This window comes from Candoia aspera, chromosome 4, assembly GCF_035149785.1.
Source record: "Candoia aspera isolate rCanAsp1 chromosome 4, rCanAsp1.hap2, whole genome shotgun sequence".
In the NCBI taxonomy this organism is placed as follows: Eukaryota; Metazoa; Chordata; class Lepidosauria; order Squamata; family Boidae; genus Candoia; species Candoia aspera.
Window position 1 is genome coordinate 90,074,942 of NC_086156.1, and position 21,724 is coordinate 90,096,665.

The window sequence follows — 21,724 nt, forward strand, 5'->3', positions numbered from 1 at the left end:
GGGTTTCCTTCAAGGAAGATCTCTCTGTGGGTGGTGGGGAGTGGGGCAAATGATGAAAGTAGGGTTACACTCTTGTGACATGACCTTTGCCACTTTTGTAGGTGCTTAATGATGGTGTAGCATTGCCATTGATCCTGCAGACACTGTCTGCTTCAAGAACATTCCCATGCATTGTTTGATACAGTAATCAGGAATACAGGAAGTAGTCAACACATGGATAATGGCCAGCTCAGAACTCTCCAAGAAGGGTCATGCTTGGTATATCACTTTCAGCTGAATATAGCTCTGAATATATCTAATAACCCTTTTGAGTGTGGAAAAGTTCCATTCTGAGACGTTGAAAACTCCCCCAACCACCAATGTTCTGCTTGCTCTCAATTCAGTTTCAGGGAAGTTGAACCTTCCTAATCTGCTGCATAGCCCTGGAATTGCCTGTTGTTGTTGTTGTTGTTGTTGTTGTTGTTGTTGTTTTCATGCCTTTTTAGCACTATCAACTAAAGTTAAGAAGGTGCTGTCACAAAACTCCTATTTTTAAGTCACTATATTAGATTGTGCTTGGGTGCCATGATGCTGATATTTTGTTATTACTGTTGTTGTTGTTTTTTTGCTGGTTTTAATTCTATGTTTGCCACAATTGTGAGATGGGAGGCTATATAATAAATTAAATTAAATTAAATTAGTTCCACTTGGGTGGTAGGGGGAGAAGAAAAAAATAGAATCTAATTCTTCCTTTAATTTGGTATCTTTAATATATTAGATGAGTAGAAAATTAGGTAGGAAATAGGACTGTAAATACTTCTATGGCAGGTTGTATTTGACAAATTAGTTGAATAAGTCCTTTATATTATAGTTCCTGGCATTCTATTTCATGCTGCAGTGAAAATAATGTATTATTACCAATGATCGCATTACTTGTGACAGATACTAAGGTCATTAGTATCCCACTGCACATCACTCTGCCTTTTCTGCTCTGCATCTGACTCTCTCAAGTCTCTGCCTCAAAGGATCTGGGAAGGCTGCTAGGTTGAGAATATGAGGTGAGAATATCCTATGCCTCCTTCATAAAACTGAGGTCCAGAACTATTACTTCACAGCATCTTCCCCAAAATGGGAAAGTGTCTTCCAGAAGTGTTAGAGTTCAACTCCCATAATACCTAACCCAACCAGGGGTGTCTGTTCAGGGAAAAAAGTATCTTGGCATTTGGATCCTTCCTGTACATTTTTGTAAATCATTGCATGGGCACTCATGTGTCTAGTATGATTGATTATCCTGATTATCTAACATATCTGGAGTACACCATGCTGGGCCAGATAGCCAAAGCCAAACATATGGCAGTTCAGACAAATGAACACAACTGGGACTGCATTTTTTGCCAGCTATTCCTGATATATCTTAGATTTTTATTTCAGAAAGCAGAAGACCCTTAAAAGCTGCAACTTCAATTCAGTGATTCTGAGAAGTTTGACTACCTATGTAATTACATAGGACAGGGATTCAAGGTGGCCTATCAAATCACTAGTGAGTAAATGAACCCAATAGGCTGCATTCCTAGGTATCAAAAAAAATGTGAAACCAGACCAACTGGTTTGATCGCAGATACAGAAACAAAAGAACACCATTTTACAAGGAGAATGTTGGCAAAATGACTGCCTAATCTAGATGAAAGCAGAGCTTAACTTCTATCTATCTATCTATCTATCTATCTATCTATCTATCTATCTATCTATCTATCTATCTATCTATCTATCATCTATCTATCTATCACTGAAGAGCTGCCAGCCTCTGCCCTTCACCCTTCTTTGCTTTAAAAGCAGAAAAGAGCTGTGTTAATAAGTAAGCCTATATTTCTTTTCTCAGAACAACTTTTTAAAAAGTTATGTAATAACCTTTCTAAAAGTTATTCTGTCATTCTATTAATGTTTCATTGATAGTGTGTGTGTGTGTGTGTGTGTGTACACTTTTTTTCTTATTCCTACATTATTTGGATTACTAAGGATTACTGTTCTCTATTTGTTGTGAAAGAGGCAAACTGTTTTATATGTAATTGTTTGAATGACAGGCAAGTTATCTTCCTCATCTTCCTCAACATCACCAGTTTGAAACATATTGTCCTTTCCCATCTACTTTAGTACCATCTAATGTTACTTGTTTCTTCTTCCTAACATCTGAACATTGTGCATTATTAAGAATATATTTTCCGTTCAAGATCAGATAATGATTCTCCAAAATTCCAAATCTCTGGTTTGTACTGAACATATGTATTTTAGTCACACTTGGCAAGAAATATTTTGTTTGGCTGATAAAAGGGGATTTAAACTAGAGTGGTCAATTCAATGTCCCACAGCCATATGCAATCCAAGTTGCTTTTCCCCCCTATATATGTTGCTATAGGTCTTCTTCTGACACAACTCCCAAAAATTACTGGAATAATTTCTAGACACTTTCAGGTATCAATGAATGATGTACATTCTAAAATTGGCTAAAAAGACTTTTTTAAAAAATCCCCTCAGAATCTAAAGGGAAAAAAAAAGTGTGATACTATCTTGCCTATTTTACATTATCCTCACTCATCAAAAAACTGAAAATTGTGGCTTTGTCCATGCAGGTGTGAGGCAACTGATTTGGAATCATTGTACCTCTCTAGTAATTTCCAGGGTAGTCCCCAGCCACAAAAAAGTTTTCTACACCCAGTTTAGACTACAGTGTTACTGAAGTTGTGATTACCCAAGAGCAAATTATCAATCTTAGTGAAGCTAAGCAAAATTCCAGATTTGCTGCCATGTCTTCCATTGAGGATAAAAGGTAGATTGGAAAGCGAAGGAGAAGGAGAAGAGGAGGAGGCAGCCATATTTATTTTAAATTCTAAATCAATATTTATTGTTGTGAAATGCCTTGGAAGCATGTTTGTGAATAAATACAAGCTATGGGATAAAAATGAACCATATTATTTAATTTTCTTTCCCCAAAAGATTATTCTGGCAAGATCTTATTTTTGTTGGAGTGAGGCCTAGATGTAATGGGACACATTCTCATCAAAAGCAGCATGAAGCATTAATGGCACCTGAATTTTTATTCTTATTGATTCAGTGTTTGGCCATGCAGGACAGAATTGTTGCTCAGAAGTGTGGTGTGAGCAAATTAACTGCACACAACTCAAACATTTGAGTACTGAAAGTGAAATCACACATGAAAAAAATAATTTATTTGATTGACCACTTCTCTAATAAATCCTTTGACATGGAAGTATTTTAAGTTAAAACATAAGCAGTAAGTGTAATCATTGCACTCTGTTTCATTAGCAGTATGTCCTGAATTGCAAGAAACAAAACTTTAGCAATTAGTCACACAGGGACAGCTGTCAAGATGCTACTGTGATTTACCTTCCCACATGAGTTTCTTGTAATTGCCTTGCTCTCTAATAAACCCTTGTGAGGTTTGGTACACTAGGTTGCAATGATTTGTCCCAGTGCAACCAATTCAGCTTTGCTCTGTGGTCTAGAAACCTGGAGCTTTTCAGTAATCTCTCAAGACTGGCAAATAATGTAGGGAATAAAGTTTCAGGAACTCTAATAGGGCCTCTAGGGAACTGTTAACAAAGAAACTTTCTTTTAAGAAAAAAATGCAACTCTAAATGAGAAACCATTTGTACCTTGAAAAGAAAGATAATAAATGTCAGTGAAAATTAGATAAAGAAATATGTCTTTAAAAATAAGAAAAGAAAAATAAATTGCTCTCTATGTGAATTTAATATCTATTTTATGGCAGAGATAGCTTTCTTTAGAAATTCCATCAGGCAATTTAGCAGTTAAAGGAACAGCAGATTATGAATCACAGTGATTTTTACCTTTATGCCTGTTCCACAGCAAAAATACATTTTTCAGGGTTATACATATGGCTAAAATCAAATCTGGAGAAAACTGAACATAACCGCATGGTCTGAATATATGTGTTCTGTGTCCATTCCACTGGCTGAATGTTAGTTTGGTGTGGACTTTGCTCTATCTGAACATAAGACTAACAGATGCCACCAAGTTTTACCCTTGTGTATGCCATGAGGCTAGTAAAAAATGCTGGTTGGAAGCAGATTAAATTTAACAGCTTCCACCTAGCATTTTTATCAGCTTCAGAGCATATACAAGGGTAAGCTTTGGTGAAATTTGTTAATCTTTTGTTCAGATACCACAAAGTCATCCAGTGGAATGGACACAGAATACGTACATTCAGACCATGGGCCCATTTCTTTACCATTTTAGACAAGGGGGGGGGTGCTACCTTAACCACGCAGTTCTGTTTGAAGGTAACCTCAGATGCAAAATACAAGAATTACTGATAGAAATGTGCAGGGACTGTAAATCAGTTCTGGAAGCTACACAAGTGATTGTGTATTGCACAATTGGTAAACTATTGCAACTGATTTCTAATTTAGATGTATGAATCACATCACTGCTTGATCTTTCATTCCTCTATCAGTGCAAAAAGTGATCATGACCCAATCACCAGCAGGTGTCCTGATTCCTTTTTATATGACATTTCAAGATAGCCAGTTGTTCAAAATTTCTCTAGAAGAAGTCCACACAGACATATTCAGCCTGAAACTTATTATAGCCCTTCCTACAATCACCAGCACCTCATGAGCATACTTAGGCCTACCAATTTCAATTTGAAGAAAAAAAATGTTGGTTATTTGTGGATGGGATGACATTCTTCTGCCTGTGAACCCACCTATCTGCATCCAGATGTTCTGACAGCAACTTCAGACAACAAGAAATGTACTGACTCCAATGCTGGTATGGGGAGACCAAAGAAGTCTAGGTTGAGATTCGACCAAACAAACAAACAAGCAAACACATAAATAACCCTTCTGACCCTTTGGCAGTAGAGAGGTCATTTTGTTTACATTGAGGCTTATCCTAATTGAGGTTAAAGAAAGCAGTAAAAATGAATAAACATATGCACAGAGGAACATGCTAAATTCTCTCCCCATTTTTATCTTGCCTAGACAAAATGGAGATCCTATTAGTTGAGATAAACAGTTAAAACAGAAGGTGCAAAGAGTCAGATAATCTCTACCTACAACTTTAGGTGTGTTTGGGTCAGACTCGGGTTTATACATTCTGCCCTTCTTGAGCCTGGTGTGGAACTCAGGCTGACTTCAGAAGTATTGAATGGAACCTGGGCAGGGCAATCCATTGAACAAACTGACAAGGGCTTCCACAAGGGAGGAGGAGGAGGAGGAGGGGAACTCTCCCTAACTAAAAGACTGTGGCATACTGTCCTACAATATATAGGTTTGATTTTTTCTTCCTTCAGAAATTAAGACAATCCCTGATCAATCACCACTGTATGACATTTGAGCCTTATTAGACCACTGCTCTTTATCCGACACCCAATCAGATCTTCATAATATATATCCATCCTTTAAAAAATTATAATTAAAAAGCTGAAAGTATTATCACTGAAGATCCAGCAGGTGTCCTTTTAAAACTATGCATACTGTATGTGCATCATTTTTATATGCTTATTATTAATGAGAGAACGAGCACATTTCTAGCTGTGAAAATTATGGGTCAGATTTCTACAGGTAAGTTAGGGTGGCAGGAATAGTAAGTAGCTATAACAAGGAGGTAATTGGAAAAGCCATTGGTTGATAGAAGACTGATCTTCCAATAGTAATGAGAACTATGGCCAGCTGGAGGCAGTAGTCAGACAAACCTTAATATTGCTGGTAAGGCAGTGCTTAATGTCACCAATTAGCAGGGAAGTTAGATGTTACAGTCAGAATGAGTTAATTAACTGAAAGTAATAGGCAAACTTCCTTTGGAGGATTGCAAGCTGGCTGGAAGCCCAGAATGATTCTGTAGCTCTCAAGAACTGAAGGCAAGCTGAGAAACACAGTTGTAACAAGAATAGGATCTACTGGGAATTATTAGCAATTAAATGGATATGAGAAAATATAACTCCAGTAATGATCCCAATGTGGGTGATTAAAAAGAAAATCAGCTCCATTAATTGAACTTAGATGTCTGTTGCCATAGATGAATACTTAGGAAAAAAAATGGATGGTTTGGTTATCAGGTCATTTATTAATTTTTCCCATGTGTAGTAATGCTACCATAATGGAATTCCACGAGATGTCCATACAGTGATGGAATGTTTGTAATTTTAATAACTGAATTGCAGACTGAACAATACTGAGAGGATCTCCACCCACCAGTGAAAGCCGATTCACACACATTCACAAGTAGATTTTTTTTAATTAGTGTAAAAATAACAAAGATAAAAGTCTTTGCTGTGAAGCACTGTAATTGTTATGCACGTGCCTTTGCTCGGTAATGATCTGCAGTCTAAAATGTACAAGTTAGTCTGTTTATTTTGATTGAGCAATAATTCCAGTCATGTAGCATATGGCTTACTAAAGTCCCATTCATTACCATTCATATGGACCCAACATATATAAAACAACAGACACTGAAACTACAGCTATACATGCATGAATATAAAGAACCAGAAATACCAGTCTAGGAATAGGTGTAATTGGCACACAAGATGAATCTGTATAAAGGTCTCCCTAGCTATGACTGCCACCTGCCCCTCAAGCCACAAGTCCAGGAGGACCCCTATGTTATGTACCAGTTCTGGCCAGGGGAATGCTATCTCAGCAAGAGTCAGAGATGACACTTCACTAGACGCATGGGGATGAAAAACCCAGAGACACTTGATCTTACTAGGGTTGAGTTTCAGCCAATTCCTCCCAAACCTTTCAACCAGTTCCATCCAAACCCTCACAGCCTCCAGGTACTGGGCCAACACTGGGACAGCATCAGTTTGCCAGCTCACAATGAATGAATGAATGAATGAATGAGAATGAATATGTATGTATGTATGTACACACACACACACACACACACATACATACACACACATATACATATATACATATACATACAGACACACACACACACACAAACACCAGGTATCATTTGCATATTAATGATCCCACAACCCATGCTTCTGGATGTCCACTCCCAGTGGGTCTCATGTACTGTACATATTATTGAGCCCTGAGACACTCCACATTGCAGGGGCCTAGGGCTTTATCTGTCACCTCCCAACTGGAACTGACCACATCCCTTGTAATAACTTTGTGGTCTATATAACACATTTTATATATGATATTTTACTCTTTTTATCACTCCTTCTAATATTTTACCTATATTTTTATAGACACTTATAGCTGATAGAATATTAGTCATGATAATGCAAATTAATAAGATTGTTTTTAAACTTGATTAAGGGGCTCACTTGCATTGTGATCCAAACATATTTAACACTTAATTGGAACTTGTAAACTCAAATTTAAAATTATTTTAATTTAGATGGCTTATATTTTATGGCTAATGGCTAATGGCTAATGTGCATATTTTTATAGAATTGTATCTTATACTGGTCAGTGACCGTAATAAAATTGATTGAATTGAACTGACCACAGAGAAAGGAGGGGAACTAATACAAAATAGTATACCCTACTCCCAATCCCTGGAGCTTGTCCAGAATGATATCATGGTTGATGGTGTCAAAAGCTGCTGAGAGATCCAGGAAGGCCAGGACAGATGCACCACCCACATGCCAAGTCCTCCACAGGTCATTCAGCAGCACCATAAACACCACCTCACTACTATAGCATGGCCTGGAAAGATTCCAGATAATCTGCTTCATCTACGGCCCTCTGAAGCCAAGTGTCTAACCACCCTCAACTAGTCAAAAGTTATCTAACATGGTTGGATCCAAGGATGGACTCTTGAGAAGGGAGTGTACCACCACCTCCTTCAGAGCAAGCAGCACCCCCCTCCTGTAATGATGTGTTAATCACCTCTTGGACCCAGCTGCATGCTATCTCCCAGGAGGCCTTAACCAACCAGGATGGGTACAGGTCCAAGACAGGTGGTAGAACTCACAGCCCTAAGTACCTTGTTCACTTTCTCAGGAGTAACCAGTTGAAAATCTTCCCAAATAACCAAGCTCAGATGTCCCCTGGACATTTCCAAAGGACCTTCCCAGTCAGCATCTAACTCTGAACAAAGTCAAGTGACTTTATCTGACAGATACTGAGAATATTCTCACAGCAGCTCTACAAAGGCTCCCCTGGCACCTCCTTCCCCAGAAGAAGACTTGTCACCCTCAACAGAGTCACTGGCCAGCTATCTGCAGATGCAATAACAGTGCACTCATATTACCACAAAGTAAGTCCTACAAAGGTTCTGACCTGCACTCAGTCAATCTCACTGTTTACCATTTGCCAGTGGTGTTCTAAGCATCTCTTGCATTATTTCATCTCCTGCAGCTCTTTGGAAAACCAAGAAACCCTATGGGATCAGTAAACATGAAGAGTCCACACAGGAGTAATCTAGTCCCAGGTGAACAATTATTTGGCATTAAATCTGAGCAAAAGGTTACATTTGCAAGTGTGTATATGTGTGTCTATGGGTGGTGGTGGTGGTGGTAATAAGGGAAGAAAGATTGCTCATATATCAATGAAGGTATTTCCTCTGGTATAAATATAAAATATCCCAGAATTGTGATTTCAGAAGTAAGAGTCTGTCAGGAGAAACTGAAGGGGGGGGGGTTGTCTTGATCTGCCTGGGGAGTTCAATAAGTGCTGATTAGCAAACTGGCTATGTCTAGATGGTGGCAAGACTGCTAAGTGGATCTATAACTGCCCCAAAAACCATAGTCTAGGAGTGCTAATCAATGGAAGTGAAAGTGATACAACACCGGTTTTGTCCTGGGCTATATGCTTCAATATTTTCTTTAAAGATTTGAAGTGAGAAGTGGAGGGAATGCCAATCAAATGTGTCCTAACAGCCAGGAAACACACTGAGACAAGGAACTGGTCTCTAATATTTATTGCTAGTACTTAACAGGAATGAAGAAGTGTGGGGAAACTGAAGAAGTGTGGGGAAAACCCAGACATATAACCCCCAAGGGTTAAGGCGGTCCCAATCTGTGTCTCTTTGAATGGCTGACCAATTCATCAGTGCGCTTGACAGTCTGGATGGGAGCCCCCTGCTCGCCAACATTACTCATGACAAAATGTGCAGATAACACAGAACTAAGTTGGGATATCTCTAGCAACATCTGTTGGGGAGAGGGGCCTCAGAGCGATGCAAGTACCATTGCAGTGGTATGATGCAAGTGCTGCTTCTTTTCTACATGTGTCATGACAATGCACACATGCCCCAAAGGGGCAGAGCTTGCTGCATGACACTGCAATACTTCTTTCATCATTTGAACAAAAGCAGCAAGATCTAATACTCTAGAACAGTGTTTCTCAGCCTCAGCAACTTTAAGATGTATGGACTCCTGCACTCCCAGAATTCCCCAATCCACACATGGAGTTGCTGAGGTTGAGAAACACTGCTCCAGAAGACAGAAACAAAATTGGAAGTACCTTAGTATGCTAGAGCTGAAAATAACAGAATGTAATTTAAGGAGACAAATAAAAAGTTATTTATTTAGGAAGCAGGACACAAATTCAGAGATATAAGATAGGAGTTAACTGTGCAAAGGTTTGTATTGTGACTGATCAGAGACTGAATATGGATCAGCCTATGTGGCAGCTAAAAGATTTCATCTAATTTCATCTAAATTCATCAACATCAACAGAAATATAATTTTAAAATCTTGAGAAGCAATGGTTCCATTATACTCTGCACTGGTCAGATGTCACTGGACTATGTAGTTCTATGTATCACATTTTAAGAAAGATTTAGAGAAACTGGGTCAGGTTCAAAGAAGAGTGACAAGGATGATCAGGTGACTAAAAGCAACTTTTACAAGACTAGATTGAGAGAACTGGATATGTTTAGATTTTGGGGGGAAAAATGGCCAAGTGGGGGAGGTAAAGGTATTGTCCAGAAGAATTTCAAGACCTGTTATTTGCCCCATTAAAATGTGGGCAGGAGGTTTGTGGAGTTAAAAGCAATAAACACACAAATGAGGTACAAAGTGAAAGAATCTATTAAGCAAAACATTGAAAAATAATAACTTTTAATGCAAAGTATAATGTAGTGTGGAAATTCCCATAGACAATGGAAGAAAACAAGACATGACAGCATTTAGGAAAGGAATGCATATACAGGGCAAAATCTCACATCCCTGTGATAGCTGGAAGTCCTGTGCCCTTATCCAAGACAGCTAGTATAGCACCTTTCCTGGGTAGGCCTGTACTGAGGCTCACCTCAGGTAGGTTTCTGAAACTTTGTATAATCTTCTATTGCAATTACTTCTCCTTTAATTATGTACATTTAGAGTTCTTGCCTAGTAGATATCAAAACTTCATGTGAGATAGTATCAGCATAAGCTTCACCTCCTTCATATTAGGTGGCTGGCCTAAATGAAATAAATCACGTTCTTGAGCTAAAGGAGCAGAAGAAAGTAACTAACAGGCTTGGGTGAGGGGGATAGGGGCCTCTGAACTTTTGAGAAAACTAAAGCCTTACTTAATCATGCTATGCACAAGTATGCAAAAGAGAAACCATTTTATATAGAAAGGCACAGAAAATAATGGAGCACATCACCAAAACCTCCTTGCCATTACAAATGTCTTCTGCAATAGTACTACAACCTGTTTGCACTACTTCTGGAGTTTAGGATATGGAATTAGGCTACAGGAATGCAGATTTGGGTTCAATATTAGGAAGCATTTCTAACTATAAGAGCAATTATACAGTAGAATGAATTATGAAAGAGCTGGTAAACTCTCCTCTTGTTCTCAGGTGGAGGCTAAACATCCATCTGTCAGGGATGCTTTAAACTGGATTCCTGCAGTGAGCAGGGAGTTACATTCAGTAGCTTAAATAGACTTTTCCAAAGTTAGCATTTGAACATTCTAGGACAGGCAGAAACAGAGAAATTGAGATCAGAATTCTGTATTTCATTGCAATAATTAATTCCAAAATGACACCTAAAGAAATTTCAAAATAAATTGGAAAGCATTCCAAATTTGCAGAGAAAGGACTGCTTCAGTGGGACAATGGTCTCTGCAGAAACTCGAAAACTGATTGCAGCACAGTGCTAATTTCAGCTTCCATTTTCTTAAGATGGCATTTCAAATGAATGCTATACAGATTTCAGAATATTTGTGATTTAATAATTCTTGAAAATATGGCATGTTAAAAAAAGTATTTTTCAAAACACACACACAAACACACACAAAGTAACTGTTGTCCATAAGATAAACCTCAGTGTTCAAAGCCTCATAATCATGTCTAAAAGGGTTACAAAAGTACATCTAACTTTCCTTCAGGATTTTGAGTTTCAGAAGGAAAACAAAGTGGGTGGAAGAAATATTGATGTATTTGGGGGCAATTATAAAACCATGATTCATGGTAACTTCCACATAGCTAATACTGAACTAGGACTTTTTTGTCAAAGTTTTGTCAAAGCCTACTGCTGATAAATAATATGTAACTAAAACTATAGTTTTATACTAAACTGATTAAGGTTCTAATTCTGAAAAGAGTGCATTAGGGATTGTTTATATCTCTGCATTTTCTCCTCCATATTCTCCATCTTGTAAATCTTTTACTACGGTTGTAAATGATCTTATATAACAATGGAAATTACACATTAATCATTAATGATATTGCAATTTTTGTTAATAAAGTTTAATTAAATTTATCTATTAAGATTGAATGTAGATTCTGCTTTCAGAAGTAAGACATCTCTAGTCCATTATGTGTAACATTATGTATAAGCTAGTAATGGCATGTGACTGTGCCAACTTATGATGGCAGTGCCAGCAGTCCCAGTTACCATCGTTAGGCGAATTCCACATGGTTGCAGCATCGCACAGTCATATGATAACCATTAGCATCCTCCTGCTGGCTTCCCCATTGACTTTGCTTGTTGGAAGCCAGCAGTGAAAGTTGCAAATGGCAATCACATGACCATAGGATGCTATTACATTGTACTTGTGAGCCGATCACCAAGCACTCAAATCATGATCAAGTGACCATGGGGATATGCAATGGCCACAACTATGAGGACCTGTTGTAAGTACCCTCATTCAGTTCTGTCATAACTTTGAACAGTCGCTGAATGAGTATACATTAAGCAAGGACTACCTGTATTATGGCATCCTCTTTGGGGCTAGCCCAAGATAGTTTTTTTGGTATGGGATGCTCTTTGTCCATCAAAATACAAGAATATAGTAAGGAAAGCCAGACCCATCAGGACTTTTATTAATTTCAACAATATAGGTTCTCACCATTACAGGGTTCTTGATAAACCTGCTTATTATGGGTTATGCGTCTTTTATTGCTATGTAAGCCCTCTTCATTGAGCAACGAAAATTGTATGTATGGAGAAAATTTGTAGAAAAATGTGTATAAGGGAAGTATACATTAAAATTGAACCTGGAACCCATGAGACTAAATAATGTAACCTTCCATGTCTCTGAAATGAAAGGAACTTATTTTAAAGGGGAAAGGCCAGTACATTTTACAGCTTTAGTGTTATGTTCTGATATTTTATCACCATCTGTAATTACTGCTGATTTGGGAGAAAAAAAAAAAAAAAGACTTCTACCATTGCAATAATCATAACCTAGACACCAAGAAAGGCAGAGATACCTTCTAATCTCTTTGGTTCAATTAAGGCATTTCTGACATGTGGTGGCAGCAAAGAATAAGAAACACCTGTAATTAGTACTTATGACAATGCCAGCAAATGAATTTCAAGTTTGTAGTATTATTTCAGTATTCTCCAATAACAGTGGTACTTTGAGATCAATAACTGACATTTATTTTTTTCCCAAAATATAGCTGTATTCATCATTCATTCTTTAGTAATAATTTTCCCCCTTCTAAAACATCATGAAAGTGGCATCCCCCCAAAGGGTCAGACATGACTCGGTGCTTGCACAGGGGACCTTTCACCTCACACACCACAAAATTCATTTTAAGTTATCTCATTAGGCTTATGACTGATATTGAAATCTGATTCATGTCTATTCAAAAGTGAGTCTCAATATCTATTTGTTGAACTTTTAACAACATCCAGTAACTACACATCTTTAAGCAGTGTGCACAATAATTGGAAGCATATTACAAAAATAAAGATTATAAAAAATTAACAGAAAAAAATAATTGATTATCTCCCATCAAGTTAGTGTTGACTCTCAGTGAGAAGATATAGATCTTCTTCAGGATAATCTAGCCTCCATCTGTCCCTTGAGGTCTTCCAAAGATTTCTTCTGTAATCAGTTCCCTATACTTTGCTGCTGGTTGTCCTCTCCTTCCCTTTCCTTCCTCTTTTCCCAGAATGATATCAAAAGAACTTGGTATTCACATAATGCATTCAAAATATTATAATTTGACCCTGGTCATTTGTGCCTTGACTGAGAACTCTGGTTAATTTGTTCTATGATCCATTTGTTTTATTTCTCCGTTATCCATAGTATTCCCAGGAATTTCCTTCAACACCATATTTCAAACCCCCAATACTCTTTCAATCCTGCTTCTTCAGAGTCCATTTTTCACTCCCATAGAACATAACAAGGAAAACCATTCCCTGCATAATTATTTGTATAAACCTATCACAGCTTCTGAATATCATTTCTAAGGCCTTCATTGCTACCCAACCAAGTGCTAGTCTATAGTCTATTTCTTGACTGCTGGTTCTTTTACTGTTGGTAGCCATTCCTAAAGTTGGAGCTATCCACCACTTCAACATCTTCATCGTTACTTGTAAGTACCAGTTTCATCTTCTTTATATATTTAATCATCAACCGCTTTTTTCACTATAATCCTTTCTTTCATTACTATAGCCTGCAGAGCATTTGCATTTTCAGCTATCAGAGCAGTGTCATCAACATAGCATTAATTATTGATGTTTCTTCCTCAAATTTTAAAATCACACTCATCTTCTTCTAATCCAGCCTCCCTCAATATATATTCAGCATGCATGTTGAAGATAGGCTGAGGAACAAGAGAGATCATTTGTGATGCATCCTGCATCCTTGGGAAATCCAAATACCAAAAAGAAGTCAATATGTGCTTCAATCCTCATAGAAAGGTATGTGTGTCAACCATGTCAACCTGTGCAATGTCCTTAGGAAAATGGGAACTGTAGAACATTTAAGTGTTCTTATCAGAATTTATGCACAAGATAAGAAGCCATGGTTTGGAGAGACTATGGTGAATCAAACAGATTCCAGGTTGGCAAAGTAAAGAGGTAAGACTGTACAGCCTTCAACATTCATGGTTCTTCATACAGTAAGGAATCCTGCCTGGTTAAGGTTGGTTTCTCAGTGACTGCAGCACCAACATCCAGGTAGTGCAGTTATATACAGGTAGAAAACCCTTTTTCAGATATCTGAATACATGGATGCCAGGGTAGAATGTCAACAGGAAATGCCAACTAGGAAGAAGGCAGCAAACTACTTAGCCAGCATATGGAGGAAATGAGAGAATAGAACTGGAGCAGAGTTGTTTAATGTAATTACAAAGAAAACAAAGGAAAAAAATGAAGGATAGAATGATACATTATTCTTATTGGCTAACATTCTAGCTAAAGTGTTCACAGAGCCTGCTGAACTTGTTACTGTTAGTTCTCTCTCTCTCTCTCTCTCTCTCTCTCTTTCTTCCTTTCTCCCACAATAGTTTAACATATTGTACAACCAAAGCTTGCATACTTGATTTATGATCCATGTACTGTATAAATCCAGAAAATGGGTTAATTTAGTAACCATGTTACATGTGTTATGGAAATACAATCTCACACTAACTGTATATTTTCTATCTCACAGATTTCAATGTTGTTTTTGCAATGGCAGCCATTTTCCCTAATGGTATTTTATGCTGGTCTGTGACCAAAACAACAAATTGTTTGTTTGTTTGCTTCAGTATATCTCTTGTCAAACATCTAAGGTAGCCTAAGGTGTTTTTGCTGATATTAAAGATTAGGATCTCAGGATCATGAGGCCATTTTTTTTCTTATTCTATCATGTCCAGTGTATGGAAACCAATCTTACAGTGATCAGGGTTTAATCCTGCTCAAGTTCAAAATGTAAAGTCACAAGAAAACATTTCCCATTTTGTAGCTCAGACCTTCTATAATTAGTATTGAGGCAGTTATGATCTTTGTTGATCACACCTAGTATTTTGGCAATTTGTACTAAGCTATGATCTTCATTGATCACAGCTGCCTCAATACTAATTATAGAAGGTCTGGCCTAAAAAAAAAAATAGAGAGAGAGAAACATTTCCTTGTTGTGGATTTTCATTTCAAAGTTGCAAAAAAAAAAAGTGATTGTCTAGAATTAGTCTTATATTCATTCTCTTACTCTCATTTGTTGAAACATTATTGAGAGTACCAGATGTATGAACTGGCAGTTTGGTGAGTACTGGAGATATTAACAATATATTTCAACTGTATTGTATGTTGATTTACAGCCATCCAGAGCACATGTGGACAATCTCCAGTCCTCTCCTTAGCTGGAGATGTTTCAAGGGACCGGTCTACTACTATTCAATAAGAGGGTTTATTTTATTTCTTTTTTTATCCAGAGAGCAACATTTCCTTCATGGCCTTGGCAGGCAATTTATCTTGCAGCACTTTTGGAACTCAATTGCATTTGGACATTTGATGTACATACACTGCAGTTAAAAATAATCTGCTGTTACAGATTTAAACAATTTAATTGATGATTCATCTACATTTATGCAGAAGTAAAGTCCACCAGTGTAACTGGGTATTATTTCCAAATACAATGACTTAGAATTCTTGTGCAATTTGGTTCATTTGAATAGGAAGTTTACATATGTACTGAACTTTTATACTGAAAACAACATAAACAAGTATGCAATTAAGCTGAATCATATTCAAAATAACTATAAAACAAATATGTACAGTATATCATAGTGGAAAGTTTTTTTTTTATAAAATGTCAAAAAACCTACACAACATAGTAATCCTATTCAGCTAATAGATATCTGAGTATATTCAAATACAAGCAAGGGGGACAATGAAGCTTACAAACTGGGGATCCACTCGGTTACCCCATCCCTGCTTCCATTGTGTCTTCCCTTTCTTCATAGATCATGTAGTTCTAAAGAGAGGAATTACTTATATTTGAGCAAATGTGATTTTCCTGGACCTTTATCAAGTTTTTGGTAATGCAAAAGCTTCTAATGGATCTCATGAAAAACAACAGAAATCAGGAACTGAGAAGACATTAAGGATGAAGCCAACACACACAGTCCTTGGCCCCTTATACGTATTGATGTACAGCACCCCTGGACTACAGCTTCTGGATTTGCCCTGTATTCAAGCAATTCCAGCAGCATAGAGTCAAGGTATATGTAGAGTGCCAGACAGAAGGATCATATACTATTTTGGAAAACTTGCACAACAATTGAATATTTACTCATGTACTTGAGAGTCAATTCCATACTTCAATGTCTTTCTGGTCAGCCAATATACTGTATGTGTCAAGGAAATGGACAAATTCAAGTCAATTTTGCTGGAAGGTTTCCTTTCTCCATAACAATTTTGTTAGAGTCTCTTTAACCTCTTTATTTCTAAGGGAATATATAATTGGATTAAGCACTGGGGTTACCACAGAGTAAATTATAGCAATGTTCTTGTATTCTTCTTCATCATTGGGAGAGGATGGCTTAGCATATGTATAGATAATGGTAGAAAAATAAAAGCTTACTACTAGGAGATGGGAAGAACAAGTAGAGAATGCTTTCTTCTTTCCTTTGACTGATTGGATCTTGATGATAGTTCTCAAAATAAGTAGATAAGATATTAGTGTCAGAGTACAGCTACTCATTGTGAAGGTCACATCAGCTGCAAAAGCCATTATTTCATTAAGGCTGATATCGGAGCAGGAGAGCTTCCACAGTGGAGGCAGGTCACAGAAAAAATGGTTGATATCTTCAGAGTCACAGAAGGACAACCTTAGCAAAAGGGCAGCATGAACTGCAGAGTTGGCCATTCCTACAACCCATGCTCCAGTGGCTATTCCGACACATACCTCTTTCTTCATAATGACCATGTAATGCAATGGCTGGCAAATAGCAGCATACCGATCAAAAGCCATAAATGAAAGTAAGATAATCTCTGTCCCCAGAGCCCAGACAAAAAGAAACACTTGAACAATGCAGCCTGAAAATGAGATGATCCTTTTTTGGTCCAGAATGTTCTGAAGCATTTTGGGAATGGTCACAGAGATAGAGCACACATTGACCACAGAGAGGTTGACCAAAAGGAAGTACATAGGTGTGTGGAGTTTGCTACAAATGCCAATGGCAAGAATCAGGAGAAAGTTGCCAGCCAAAGCTGATGCATAGATGACAGCAAATATCCAGAAGATGAGCATCTGATGTCCAGGTGTACTGGACAAACCCATCAACCTGAATTTAGTTTTATAAATAGAACTTCGGTTATTAATTTCCATGGCTCCAGCCCTTTTTACCTAAATAGGGGGAAAAAAAAGTTAATTTTGGGAGCTGTCACTCAAACATATTCTTGTCATGGAATTTTTTGGATTTATGGTCCATCATTGAGTGAAGCAATAGTACAGAACCTACATTACAACCAATGAGAAAATGCATTGCATTTCTTAGCAAATACTGTTTATATAAATGGGCAGCAACTGAATGAATGATGTATGACAGGAGTATAAAAACTTTGCATTTCTGGGCATGCTGACAAGGCTGCTGGGAGTTGTAATTGAACCATATTTGAAGTCCACTGGCTCATTATCCCAGTTTATATAAAAATAGATGACTGATTATATTACTTGAAAGTTGGGAGAGAATTTTTAAATCATTTCTTAACATTTCTTTAATTAACTTTGGAAAATGAGAGGCAAATATATATAGTCTGCCGGTTGCTACTTTGTTGTACACCACCCAAAGTGACAACACCCAATTGTTTGAGTTGGGTGGCCAAATTAATGCTTGAAGTAAACAAACAAATAACCGTATAAAGGAATTTTCTCTCAACTGGTATATGAAAGCATTCCATCAATTACATTTCAAGGTTTCTAATGTAAGATTTACTGCAAAACACATCCCACAATAAATATATAAATAAGGGGGGGGGGAGCAAATTCTCACCTCAATTCTCCTTTTTGATGCCTAAAAATATGATTGAGGAAGTAAGATGCAGATTTAATTATATTAGTTTAAAAATAAAATGATTTCACAGTTACCCCGCATAAAAATGGCAAGGCTAAAGTACTTCTTGATCATAGTATAGCAAGGGTTGTCTAGAATAATCTTAAGAAATATGTAATGAATCGCATAAAGTGTTCCTTTAAAGGATATTTTTAACTCACTGGGGAAAATATGGTGATGGTCTGGGAAACAACATAAGCCTCTCACAGTGTCTTTCCCTAAGATAATTGCCTTTCTCCTTTGAAACCTATACACAGCCCAACCCTAGTAGGATACACTGTGTATAATGAAGCTGTAGAGCCAGGATGAACAGGCAGCTCCTGGTCACTTGTGACCTACCAGCACTGAGAGTTCAATTTTGTTCTTGCTATTTCCTTCTCATCTTTGACACCATTACCGCTCTCCAGGTCCAAAATCAGCATTTGGAGGCTTATCTTGACTCTATTTGGCATTTTTGAAAGTTTAATGATGGGAATGAGAGAAAGAGGCCTTAAAAAAAAAGGCCTTAACAAGATTTGTCTCAGGCCCTTCTGATCATGTTACCATGGTACCAAGGACCTCCTGCAGGCCTCCAAAAAATTTAGGGGAACACTTCTCTTCCCCTTCAAACATTGGCCATCACTGCTGCTGAGGTCTGTCCTCTGCCCAACCAAATATAGTGTCTACTACGACTGCACATGGAAAGAAAAAGATTCAGAAGTTTTTTAGATCTTGCATGGGATAAGGAAAGAGCTGCCCCTAAGAGTTGTCTTAATTAGCCTGAAAAATTTTACCACTGCTGCATTAGTTTTAATAAGCTAATTTATTAAATAGGCACAACATATTTGTTAACAACTCTGTTCTTCTGAGGCTGGAGAACTTCAGAAGAGATCAACTATCCTTTGTGTGATTTCAAACCAATGCAGAAGATTAGTTTCTGAAATGGCAAAAGCAAGAACACTGGGGGAAGAGAATAATGTATTTCTAGAGTTCTTGAATGCAGTTGAACATGTAATTGGACTTCAAGAAAGCAATCTGGATGCACTCAGATAAATGATCTATATGATTCCATGGCAGGAGAAACTAATAAGAAAAGCAGTTAAATTTGTTACTAGGAGAAAGATATTAAAAGCATAATTGAAAACCACTCTAATTGGGGGAGGGGGAATCAAGCCAAAGAAGCTGTGCAAAAGACTTAATGAAGGTGTAAAAATATATATAAAAAAATAAAAATAAGAGGCAGTTCACCAAACAAAACTAAATACAGATAATCTTGAATTGTTGCAATGATGTCATGTAGCAGTGGTGTTACATGTGATGGATATTCAACATCATTTACTACCTGTGCAACTGCATTCTGTATCAGTTGAAGCTTCTGAATGCTCTTCAAGGGCATCCCCATGTAGAGCGCATTGCAGTAATCCAGACAGGAGGTCACAAGGGCATGAGTGACTGTGAGCAAAGCTTCTTGGTCCAGGAATGGGTGCAACTGGTGCACAACTCGAAAGTGTGCAAAGGCCTTCCTAGCCATGGCTGCCATCTGCTCTTCAAGCAGGAGCCATGAGTCTATGAGGACCCCTAGATTGTGCACTGGGTCTGTCTGGGCAGTGCAACCCCATCCAGGACCAATGATGGAAAAACCTTGTCACCGGAAGGCCCAAATGCCCAAAGCCACTCAGTCTTGCTTGGGTTGAGTCTAAGCCCATTGCACCCCATCCAGGTACTTACAGCCTTCAGGCACTGGGACAGGAATCCAAAGCATCACTCAGGCATCCTGTGGTGGAGATATAAAGCTGGGTATCATCAGTATACTGATGATACCTCACCCCGAACTGTCAGATCACCTCCCCCAGTGGCCTCATGTAGATGTTAAATAGGAGAAGGGAGAGAACTGAGCCCTGAGGCACCCCACAAAGTAGGGGATGCAGGCTGGACCTCTCCCACCATCAACACCAACTGGAACAAACCCCAGAGAAAAGAGGAGAACCAGCACAACACTGTGCCACCCATCCCCAAATCCCAAAGCCGGTCCAGTAGGATACCATGATGGATGGTATCGAAGGCTGCTGAGACGTCAAGAAGAGTGAGGATGGTTGGACTGCCCTGCTCCTGCTCCCACCAGAGGTCATCTAAAATTGCAATCAAAGCCATCTCAGTCCCATAACCCAGCCTGAACCCTGACTGAAAAAGGGTCCAGATAATCCGCTTCGTCCAGGGTCTTCTGCAGCTGCCATGCAACCACTCTCTCCACAACCTTTCTTAAAAAGGGGAGGTTGGAGACTGGACAAAAACTATCCAGACTGGTTGGGTTGAGGAATGGCCCCTTCAGGAGGGGGTGAACTACCACCTCCTTAAGAGCTGATGAAACCACCCTCTCCCTCAGGGAATTATTAACCACTGCCCAGACCCAATGAGGCACCTCCTCCTGGGCAGCCTTAACCAGCCAGTAGGGACACAGGTCTAATACAGAGGTGGTTGAACTAGCAGCTGCAAGGGCCCTGTCCACTTTCTCAGGTGCAACCGGATCAAACTCCCCCCAGATAACCTTGCCAGACTTAGCCCCATAGCCTCCACCAGTGCTGCCGTAAAACTGGAACCCAGCATAGAGTGAATGTGAGTGACTTTATCTGCTAGATGCACAGCATATTTCTCACAGCAACCCTTAGGTGAAACCTGGTATTACTTTCTCTAAGGAGGGACTGGGTTGCCTGAAATAGGGCCACCGGGTGACAGTCTGCGGATGCAGTAAGAATGGAGGAATAACCATGTTTTGTTGCCCTTACCGCCATCAGGTAGGCTCTAATAGTGGCTCTAGCTCATGTTTGATAGTCGTCATTCCCAGTCTTCCACTAGTGGTGCCCTAGGTACTTCTCAGCTCTCTTAAGCTTCCTCAGCTCTTCCGTATACCACAGGGAGCTATGGGAGCCATGGGCACAGAAAGGTCACTCAGGCATGATCCGATCCAAAGCCATGGCCACTCTCTTTCCATGCGGCCACCAACACTCTGTTTGGACCATGCAGCAGACTTCCCAGAACAACTGAAAGCTCCCTCTGAAACCCAAATGGGTCCATCAGTTGCCTGGAGTGGGCTGATCTAACAGGCCCAGCCTCTCTGTGGAGGAGGGTGGCACGAGAGAATTGGAGCCTCACCAGGAAAGTGGTCTGACCATGACAGAGGGGAAACCAATACCTCCCCCTATTTCAGAACACTCTGCTACTGCTCCAACAGAAAAACCAGGTCAGGCGAATGACCACAATTATGCGTTGGGCCCTGGATGACATGGGACAGGCCCATGGCTGTCATGGTGGCCATGAACTCCCAATCTACCTCAGACTCCATGTCCAGAGATGGCAAATTGAAATCCCTGAAGACCATAAGCCTGGGGAACTCCACTGCCAACCTGGCCACAGAGTCAAGAAGCTCAGGCAGGGAGGTTGCAACGGAGCAGGGAGGTTGGTACAATGGCAACTGTCTCAAATGATCCCTAGTGCCCAACTTAATAAACAGGGTCTCACACCCAGAAATTTGAGGAGAAGCACCCTTGGATGCTTC

At 38.9% G+C, this 21,724-nt stretch overlaps 1 protein-coding gene across 1 annotated transcript; it reads right to left on the bottom strand.

Moving 5' to 3' along the window:
• Positions 1–16,517: 16,517 nt before the first annotated feature.
• LOC134496508 (olfactory receptor 13G1-like) lies at positions 16,518–17,468 on the bottom strand. The gene has a single exon (XM_063302234.1). The coding sequence runs from the start codon at positions 17,466–17,468 to the stop codon at positions 16,518–16,520; it is 951 nt and encodes a 316-aa protein (XP_063158304.1).
• Between the last annotated feature and the right edge of the window lie 4,256 nt (positions 17,469–21,724).